This window comes from Sinocyclocheilus anshuiensis, unplaced genomic scaffold, assembly GCF_001515605.1.
Source record: "Sinocyclocheilus anshuiensis isolate Anshui unplaced genomic scaffold, SAMN03320099.WGS_v1.1 scaffold907, whole genome shotgun sequence".
NCBI classification, from domain to species: Eukaryota; Metazoa; Chordata; class Actinopteri; order Cypriniformes; family Cyprinidae; genus Sinocyclocheilus; species Sinocyclocheilus anshuiensis.
The window spans coordinates 1,305,467-1,315,730 of record NW_015546133.1 but is presented as its reverse complement, the minus strand read 5'-3'; the positions used below and the strand labels follow the sequence as shown (position 1 = coordinate 1,315,730).

General features: G+C 38.5%; 2 protein-coding genes across 2 annotated transcripts in view; both read left to right on the top strand.

Moving 5' to 3' along the window:
- Positions 1-5,337, top strand: part of LOC107701136 (splicing factor, arginine/serine-rich 15-like) — a 26,786-nt gene extending 21,449 nt beyond the window's left edge. Inside the window, exons 8-20 of the mRNA XM_016503078.1 lie at positions 685-773; positions 877-970; positions 1,091-1,243; positions 1,336-1,409; positions 1,520-1,704; positions 1,851-1,951; positions 2,036-2,149; positions 2,324-2,480; positions 2,563-2,666; positions 2,753-2,906; positions 3,030-3,110; positions 3,233-3,319; positions 3,940-5,337. Of these exons, the coding sequence (XP_016358564.1) occupies positions 685-773; positions 877-970; positions 1,091-1,243; positions 1,336-1,409; positions 1,520-1,704; positions 1,851-1,951; positions 2,036-2,149; positions 2,324-2,480; positions 2,563-2,666; positions 2,753-2,906; positions 3,030-3,110; positions 3,233-3,319; positions 3,940-4,808 (2,262 nt within the window). The 3' untranslated portion in view covers positions 4,809-5,337. The remainder of the gene's footprint in view (positions 1-684; positions 774-876; positions 971-1,090; positions 1,244-1,335; positions 1,410-1,519; positions 1,705-1,850; positions 1,952-2,035; positions 2,150-2,323; positions 2,481-2,562; positions 2,667-2,752; positions 2,907-3,029; positions 3,111-3,232; positions 3,320-3,939) is intronic.
- A 636-nt stretch (positions 5,338-5,973) lies between these two features.
- LOC107701135 (superoxide dismutase [Cu-Zn]-like) overlaps positions 5,974-10,264 on the top strand; it is a 6,824-nt gene continuing 2,533 nt past the window's right edge. Inside the window, exons 1-5 of the mRNA XM_016503077.1 lie at positions 5,974-6,149; positions 8,339-8,435; positions 8,563-8,632; positions 9,713-9,830; positions 9,926-10,065. Coding sequence (XP_016358563.1) covers positions 6,078-6,149; positions 8,339-8,435; positions 8,563-8,632; positions 9,713-9,830; positions 9,926-10,033 — 465 coding nt within the window. The 5' untranslated portion in view covers positions 5,974-6,077 and the 3' untranslated portion in view covers positions 10,034-10,065. The remainder of the gene's footprint in view (positions 6,150-8,338; positions 8,436-8,562; positions 8,633-9,712; positions 9,831-9,925; positions 10,066-10,264) is intronic.

The following is a 10,264-nucleotide window of genomic DNA, read 5'->3' as shown; positions in this document are numbered from 1 at the left end:
TATATATATATATATACACACACACACACACACACACACACACACACACACACAGATAGGGTATTTTTAATTGGTAATTAATAGTTTTCATATGTTACATACAATTCTGTCTCAAATAAATGCTGTTCTTTTGAAATGTCTATTCATCAAAAGATAGTCAAAAAATAGTATCAAAAAATAGTATCACAGTTTTCACAAAAATGCTGTTTTCAACATGAATAGTAATGTGTCTAGAGCAGCAAATCAGCATATTAGAATGATTTCTGATGGATCATGTGACACTGAAGACTGGAGTAATGGCTGTTGAAAATTCAGCTTTGCCATCACAGAAATAAATTCCGTTTTAGTATATTTTAAAGTGTACAACTACCAGACTTTTTAATAGTAATATGTTGTTTATATAAACATTTATTTTCTTTTAAATTATACATTTTTAATGAAATAAAATAATTACTTTTTTTATGTTTGTTTTTTTTAATAATATTAATATTTTATGTATTATTATTTATTTATTTATTTTTTTACTTTTTTTTTTTCCAAACACTGACAATGTCTGATACATCAGAGACAGGTGACCCCAAAACCAGTCCAATATACCAAGCACTTAATTTTGGAAATGTGTAGGTTTGCACATTCCTGGATGGCCTAAAGTCACTGACATTCTCTTTCCTCTTCACTTTTCAGACACTTCTGGATCGCTTTGACTATGACGATGAGCCAGAAGCAGGTGAGGAAGCCAAAAAGGGTGAAACGTCATCTGTCCAACCTACTATGTAAGTAGCATCTATTTTACTATATTTTGAATGCTGATAAACAGTGTATCACCTGCAAAGTTTGTGCAGAATTTTCAATTTGTTATTTCATCTGTCTCTGCAGGGGATTTCCTGAGCAGACCGTCCCAGGATTTCCACCAGGCAATCAGATGCAGCACTTTCAACAGCATATGATGGCCGTAACACAGCGGCAACAGGTAGATTACTACAACGTTCTAATATGGAGACATTTTGGGATGAAATCTCTTTTTTATGGCATTTTTCTCTAATTTAAAAAATTGTCAGTAACGTTTTGGTTTTTATTGTTGTATGCTCAGGTTGTTCTACCTTCAAATGGACAGGTCCAAGGCTTTGGTCTTATGACCTCTCAGCCCTATCCAGACATGATGTCTCAGATGGGGCAGTCACACACAGCTTTCCCCTCTCAGAATAACACCTTCAATCAGCACATGGCTGGACATCAGCATCCGGTAAAATAATTTTGAAAATGAACAATTAACTGATTCTTAACTGTTAAGCTGTCATAGAATTTAATACTAATCTCTGATAACTTGTGGCACAGGAAATTATGAATTCAGATGCATCTGCTAGGCCTTACCACGATGACAAGAGGTCACGGTCACGTTCAGGGTCGAGGTGCTTAAATTAAATTACTGTCCTTATGAACAACACTAATGTCATACTTCTGTGTAAAAACATTTTTTTAGTCCTCGTGCCAAGGTTAAAAGTTGTTGTTTTTGTTTCAGATCTCCTAAAAGAAGAAGGTCTCGGTCTAATTCCCGGACCAGACGAATGCGGCATCGGCGATCACGCTCTCGAGAACGACGGCATCAGTCACCTCGCTCGCGGTCTCAGGAAAGAAGAGACAGAGAAAAGGAACGAGAACGAAGACAGAAAGGCCTTCCTCCTATAAAGAATAACACTGTCAGTGGTAAGCAAAGCCACTTTCACCACTGTAACCACTAGTCAAGTGGATAGGGTTGGATTATGCAAAATTGGCCGCTATAAAGAATGCATAACACAGTGCTAAACCTTCTTCCTGATGCCAGTGTGAAATTGTGCTTTTCTCTCTTTCAGTGTGCAGTACTACGCTATGGGTGGGCCAGCTGGATAAAAGGACACAGCAGCAGGATGTGGCCTGTTTACTAGAGGAGTTTGGGCAGATAGATTCAATTAATGTATGTTCTTGAGAATTAGAGTAATATATGAAGATGTTGGATGTCTGTGCTAAAGTCTCATTTTGTCTTGTCTGATTTTGATAGATGATTCCTCCTCGTGGTTGTGCCTACATTGTCATGATTCATCGTCAGGATGCCTATCGAGCTCTGCAGAAACTAAGCAGAGGTCCATACAAAGTCAACCAGAAAGCCATTAAGGTATCAGATGATAATTTTAGCACAGATTTGATAAAAAACATATATTTTTATTTTTTGGAAACTGATGGTATTAGTTTATAAAAATGTAATGACTCCAAACATTTGAATGGAATTATTATTATTATTGATATTATTTATTTTTTTTACATTTATTGCATCACTTTGTTTCACCAGATTGCCTGGGCTCTGAATAAGGGCATTAAGGCTGACTTCAAGCAGTGTTGGGATGTGGAGTTGGGTGTAACCTACATACCATGGTCCAAAGTAAAGATGGAGGACCTGGATGTGTTTAGAGAAGGAGGGATGCTGGACCCTGATACTCTTGCACCAGGTAACTATTGGAACCTATTGTTAATAATTTGTCTAGGCGTTGAGGGCACATATTAACATATTGTTTGCATGTCCATGTTCAGAATGGAGAAGCTCTCAAATTGAGCTAGAGAAAGCTGAAGAGTCTCAGAACGGCAGGCCTGAAATGGGAAAAGTGGAGGAGAGCACAGCTGTAGTACCTATGCGGGTAACTCATAATATCCTGTTTCCACTTCCTAAAGTTTTTGGGTTTGGTCCTATTTATTCATTTTTCCTATTTTTGTTCTGCCTCAGGTTCCTCCTGTCCAGCCAATAGGAGCAGTCGGTGTCCCACCTCCAGAATTCCCAGGACCCATGAACATCCCACCCCTTTCATTCCCACCTGGAGTTCCCCCACCCCCGGGTCCTTTTATACGTCCAGGCTTTAACCCAATGCAGATGCCACCAGGTACAGCAGTACTAGTGACACAATGTTATTTGAAGTTTAATCATAAGTGTGTTGTCAGGATAGATGTTTTGTTTTCAGAGAAGTATTGTACCAGTTACTAACATGCATTATTCTTTGATTCAGGATTTCTCCCCCCGGGTGCCATGCCTCTTCTGGGCGCCACTGGGCCTCCTCCACCTACAGCAAGGATTGGCATGCCTCCAGGTGGGCGGTCTTTATTGTATAAACCCTACCTAATTTTATTTTTATGGGCGTGACCAGTAAGCCAGTGTAATTAAAATTTCTCATCTTGACAGCAACACTGACCTGATTTTTTTCCCCTGTAGTTGGCAGCTCAGTTGAAGACCTGTCGAAAGACCCAGCAGGTATGGGCCCAAGAATCAACAGTGATGGAATAGAGGGGTTCAACTCAGGCGAGTATTTATGTCTTTCTGTAGATTTATTAATCACAAAATATTATGAAATATTTTTTTAAACATAGTTTAAAAGTAATTTATTCCTGTGAGAGCAAAGCTGTGATTTTTCAATAGTCATCACTCCAGTCTTCAGTGTTACATGATCCTTCAGAAATCATTTTAATAAAATAATTTGGTGCTCAACAAACATTTCTTATCAACTTATTAAAACGTTTATTTTTTTAGGATTCTTACATGAATTGAAGTTTAAAAGAGCAGCGATTATTTAAAACAACATTATAAAAGCCTTTACTTTTTAATAAATTATTAATTTCTTTCAAAAACACCTTACTAATCCTGAACTTTTAATCAGTAGTGTAGATAGATAGATGTATTTCAGTTGATATTGTGTATTTAATCTCATTTCCTCTATTTTTTTTTTTTTTCATTGTTACATTTTGTCATCTAACAATAATTTTAGCTTTAAAAACAATCATAAATTACACTAATAATAACACTTGCATCACAGTGCTGAGTTCAGCATGGACAGGCACTCTACACTATTTTTTTATGGTTAATTTATGATTTTATGATCGTCTTTGTGAAGTCATTTCATTGTTATTTCATTAACTCTGCAGGAAACCAGGTGCCTCCTGGAGGTCCAGCAGGGATGGGCATGCAGTCTCCACCAGGTCTTCTAGGTTCAAGGCCGGGTATGATGCCTCTCCAGCGGCCTCCAGGGATGCCGCTTCCACACATGCAGCGCTTCCCCATTCCACCTCCTCGGCCTGGCATGCCACCCATCCCTCCACAGATGATGCCACCAAGGGGTCCACCTCAGATGATGCACCGTGAGCCACCACCAGGGGGCTTCAGCATGCCGCCCCCTCCTCATGGCATCAGAGGCCCCTTCCCCCCTCCTGGTCCTCCCTTTATGAGGCCGAGCGGACCCAGACCAGATGGGCCAAATGATCACGAGGCGAGGCCATTCAGAGGCGAGCGCCCCGGTTTAGGAAGGGGCAGAGATCGAGAACAGGACTGGTACGGAGGGCGACGGCCTTTTGGCGAGGGGCGTGGTGATGAGAGGCCGGATGGTCGTGAGCGATTTGGAGGCTGGCACGAGGAGCCGGAAAAACAAGGCGGGTGGGACAGAGAGAGAGAACGCAGGGACTGGAGGAGAAGTCCGAATGGAGAGAGGGATCGAAATAGAGATAAAGATCGAGGGTGGGATGGTGAAGAACGGTCGAGGCGCTCTGCAGGTAGCAGAGAGAGGAGCACACGCTGGGACCGAGATGATAGACTCGATCAACTGGGTCTCACCAGTGAGGAAACCAACGAGAGACTTGCAGCAAATACCAACGAGCCCAGTGCAAATGCTACTAAAGAACTTCCTGAAGCCAAGCCAGATGTTCCAACACCTTCCACCACAGCCACAGCAGACTCTAAAGCCTCAGAAAGCATTACAGAGAACAAATCTGCCAAACAAACACATACGGAAGAATCCTAGAGGCCTCTTTATATGTCAAGACCATATGAGCTTCTCACATGTCAGTGCTAATCTTGAATACTGCTGGATAGAAAGCAAAGTCCAACTATTGTGGGATGCTTTATGCATATGATGCTTGGTTCTTCATCCCAAACCAAGTTTTTCAGGCTTTATAAACCGTATTTTGGCAAACGTGGAGCGTTGCCTTGTGAATTTATTGTCCCACCTCAATGAAGCTTGAATGTTGTATTAAAACTGAAGTTAAGGAAAAGAAACTATTAATGTTTCTGCTGTAAATATGCTAACATTACTCGAATAATGTTTGTAGATTTTGACTGGCAGTTTTTTTTTTTGTTTTTTGTTTTTCGTTTTACAATATCCCTGTTGAGTTTCAGTAATGGAAACATTGACTAAAATAAGATATTAAGACCCTTTTGCTGTAATGTTTTCTAACTTAATGTTTACAACATACAAAAAAAAACAAAAAAAACAAGATGTTTTTATAATTTTTAAGTTTTTGGAGATAGGAACTTCAAATATTTCAGCGATAGGAATTTGGTTTTAATAAAATATTTTCATACCAAATGAATGAACTGACCTATATGCAAGTTGTTTCAGTCTTTTTTTAACATTTATCTTATGATTTATAAGTATTTGTGCCAACTAGTAGTAAGTGTTTACTGGGCCTTATGGCATATACAACCATATTGTGGTATTTATCTTGTGATTCATCATGGTTTGAATAGGACATCTATATCTATATGAATGGGTCATGACTGTGGAATTAGAGGATGGCATTTGACTGTATTTCAAGTAACAACCATGTAGCTTGATTTATCAGTTGCTATCTATTCCTTTATTTGAAACCTTTTTCATTGTCAAAAATTATACTTACTGTAACAAGTAACAATGAGAAACAAGCAAAAGGAACAATGAAGAATTAAAAGAAATATACAATTTTTTTTTTTTTTAATTACCTCGTCACTAAAAACGGAAATAATTGCGAAACATGTTTTTAAAGCTTTTTTCTTTTTATTCTTAGACAATTTCAGTGAAGGCATTTAATTTCTTTAAAAAAAAAAAAGATAGAGAAGTACAGAATTTGTGCATAATATCAAAGTCCCACGTCACGCAGCGTGACACGCCAGACTTTGACGCAATCAGTCTCTTCTGCCTCCTGATTGGTCAGTTTGGCTCACGCGCTTCCTCTCTCTTCTCAAACAGTGTCCGTTTCTTTCACTCTCAGCTCAGACAGTCACAAATTCACAGTTTGCATAATTCAAAGGCAGCATGGCGATGAAAGCTGTTTGTGTGCTCAAAGGCACCGGGGAAGTGACCGGAACCGTTTATTTCGAGCAGCAGGTAAAGACGTGTTTTTTTGCGGCGTATGTTATGACGTGGTAGCTGGAGAGCAGCGAGTTGGCCTGCAACCACGGCGCGCGGCATGTCATATATGTAACTCCTTATTTCTAAAGTCCACGCATTAGCTAGATGCTAATGCGTGATATGCAGTTGCACGGGATTAGCTGTGCCAATGTCATGCAGATGTTGATGGACTAATCTAATAAGAAACTACAGTGACCTGTTATACATGATTTCACTTGTTAACTGACTTATGTGCAATGTCACATTGCTTTAATGCGTTAGAACCGTTAAAAGCAGCTCAGCAATGACGTTTGACACGATGGCAGGTCTGTAGTGTGTGCGCCCCTGTGTACGCGCATACTAATTATTTGTCTTAACGCATGCATGCAAATGATGAAACTGCCCTCCGTCTGCACCTGAAATTGGGACTTTACAGTGTTCAGAAGCGTTGGGTGGCAGGCAGTGGTGTCATGGACTTGCCTTAAAAGTCTCATGAAACTAAGACGGGAAAATGTTGAGTCATGCTCTTCTGTCTGTTTGCTGTCAACATTTTGCCAAATAGGACAGCGATCACAGCACACAAATGCTGGCAGAACTGTACTGGTATAATGGTTGAAAAAGCGTTTCATTGCTCTTCAAACACCATTTATCGTGTTTGTTATAGTTACAGATATAACAATAGTTACAGATCTAATGATATTTATTGTAATTTGTCTTTACGCTGTGATAAGTATCACTATTAAGTAGGGCTGGACGATATGGCCCAAATTGATATCACGATATATTTCTTAATTTCGGTCGATACGCAGAAAACAGAAACAGTGAGCAACAGCTGAGCTTCTCTGCCAGCAGGAGGCACTTTTGGAACAGCAGAGACAGCGGTTTCCCTGGTAACGGCTGTACACAAAGCAGTGCTCAGCTCATGAACGCTACTTTATGAGATAACATGAAAATGCCATCGAAACTTTTCTGAAGAAAAGTCGGTTCCCTTCAAAGATATATTCATATAAAACACATGCGCTGCGTTTTGAATTTGAAACGTGCATTGCTCATGTTTATTCAACGAAGTCAACCACCACAAATAAATCAATGTATGGGAAACACTGTATATCGAAATATCGGAAATGTGTTTAAAAACCATATCACCGTTATTGAGAACAATTATATCGCGATACATATTGATACTGAATTATTGTCCAGCCCTACTATGAAGTTTCATCTGCATTTTGTCCAGCATTGTGTCATTCGGGGTATTAAAATGTCCTAAAAGTATTTTAATTCGCCCTTCCACAAATTAAATCTGAGCAGAAAGTCTTATTCATTGTTATGGAATTAAATGTTGCATGCACTGCCAAAAATATTTTCTTCCTTAGTATTTTTGTTTTATTTATCTAAATGTCTTTAAATCAGGATACTTGAGATACACTTGAGATGCAAAATTAAGATATGAAGAGAGAAATTGAATCCAAGAGTTTATGATTAAAACAGGAATAAATGTTTATCAATGGACTATGAAAATGATTTCCTTTAAGATTTTTTTTTGGCCCTCATTGTTAGATATTTGATAATTAATCATAAACTCACTTCACCAGAAAGCAAGACTTCCTGCCACTTTTCATCTCAAGTAAATGTATCTTGACATTTGCACTGAAAAACCAGACAAAAACACAGAGGAAGAACATCAATTTCATTACAGTGCATTTAGAAGATACAGTAAAAGTTATTTCTATGTTCTAGCAGTTGCGAGCAGATCTGTCCAAGCCTTAAGCTGTGTTTTTGTAAAATGTTTTAAAAATGAATGAAGTCTTATTTTCAAACTTTGAATTGTTGCCAATGCAGCTCATTGTGTGCTTCATAGACATTTACATTTATTTAGAGAATATATTGTTACCTTAAATGTATTCCTTACATATTTTTGGTCTTAAAGTTTTAGATTTACCTTCATAAAACCTGCAGAAACCCTGTCAAGTATTTACATTTAAGCATTTGACAGATTTTTTTTTTTATTATTATTTAGCTTGCATTGCATTGCAGGTATACGTTTGATCAGTTCCTGCATTCCCTGGTAATCAAACCCATGACTTTGGTGTTGTCTGCACCATGCATCATGCTTAACAGTTAATGCTTCTGCTTTCTGAAGTGTTATGAAACTATCATTGACCAAAAGAGTGATCTGTTTGTTTTAGAATGAAACCTCTTCAGTGGAGCTCTCAGGTGAAATCACTGGCCTTACTCCAGGAAAGCATGGTTTCCATGTCCATGCTTTTGGAGACAACACAAATGGTAAGCACCATTACTCCATTCACTGACCTTAAAGTACAGGTTAATCCTATTAAGACTGAAAACTTTACCTTAAACCCCTAGACGTGTCTTTATTTTGATCAGACTTTACCATTCTGTTTCCTCACAGGCTGCATCAGTGCAGGTCCACACTTCAACCCTTATGGTAAAAATCATGGTGGACCAACTGATAGTGACAGGTGGGTTTATCAGTGAGATGTACGGCATGACACCTTTGCTTGTATGCTGATGTCTATATTTGGTGAAATACTAATTTTTTGATTTGCATAAATCTCTTCAAGTCAAATAAGTGTATTTCTAAAGAGTGGTACTTGCTAAATAGGGTTCTATTACTTCTGTGTTCAGCAAGATATTTCAATGTTCAGAGAGCACAGAGGTCTATAATAAGTTGAGTAATTTGTTCATTAGCTTTCCTGTTCATCTCAATGACGGCTGCTCAGTTATTTACACAGAAGTTTTTGAATCATTCGCCTGATCTGTAAATGTGATGTTCATTTTGCAGCCACAGTATACGACAACGTTAAAACGCTAAAAGGTTGATGGCAACATAGTCCCAAACCCATCATTATTGACTATCCTGAGCTGTGAGATCCGAGAAAAACGAGTCCATTTCATGCTTTTATATTTTACTGTGTGGTAGTATTTATTACTATATATTTCTCGCTTTGATTCATATTCTTTACTTGATATTATTTACAATAAGAATCATAATTATTTGTATAGTCACTGAATGGGTCAAACAGCGTGAGAATGTAGCCTGTAAAAATTCAAGTGGAGAGAGATTTTTTTTTTTTTAAAGCTCTGTTTACTTTATGGTTACTGAAAAATACAAATAAAAAAGTGTTGAACCCAAATTTGTCCCAAATATGATCGTTTTTCAAAATCATTCAGGCCTAAAGGGTGGTTCACCCTCAGAAATAGTGTTCTGCGTTTTTCAGCTTTTTAACAAATTATTTTAATTTTCTATGCAGATAAATCACCCCAATCATTCTAGAATGATTAATGAATTTCTTCCAAATATAACTATTGAAGTAATCTTTAGATAAGAAAAATTCAGTCTGTTCATAATATATGGCAGGAAACTAAATATTGCAGTGCTATATTTTCTGGTATCATGCAGACCTATTTTGTGAGGGTTTTTTTTCCTAACTGTAAACACATTCTGGATGCAGTACCTTTTCAGTGTATTTTCAAACAGCCGTGTTCTAGCAGATGTGTTTATAGTAATAATAACAGTAGTGATGTACTGTGTTACGCAGACATGTCGGAGACCTTGGTAACGTGATAGCCGATGACAATGGTGTTGCAAAAATTGGCATTGAGGATAAAAGTGCGACCCTGTTAGGGCAACACTCCATCATTGGGAGGACCATGGTGGTAAGAAAACAACTCTGTGGATTTATAATCAGCAGCATATCTAATGGCAATAACTAGCTGTTTAACAGCAGACCTCACTGTAAATTCTGCTCTAGATCCATGAGAAGGAGGATGACTTGGGTAAAGGAGGCAGTGAAGAAAGTCTTAAAACTGGCAATGCTGGAGGTCGCCTGGCCTGTGGAATTATAGGCATCACTCAGTGAAGTCCAGCTCTAATCGAAGAGTTGGCTTTGAAATAGGGCTGCACGATAAATCGCATGCGATATTTAACTCGCATCTTATCAGTAAAGCCGGTTCTGTAATCAGCGGTAAGTCTCCATCACCTGCGGGCTTTCACGTTGAGCAGCATTAACTACACAGAGCCGTTGTGCACTGACGAGCTGCGCAAAACCACGTTCATATTCGCGCGATTTTTTGCGCAGCTCGTCAGTGCA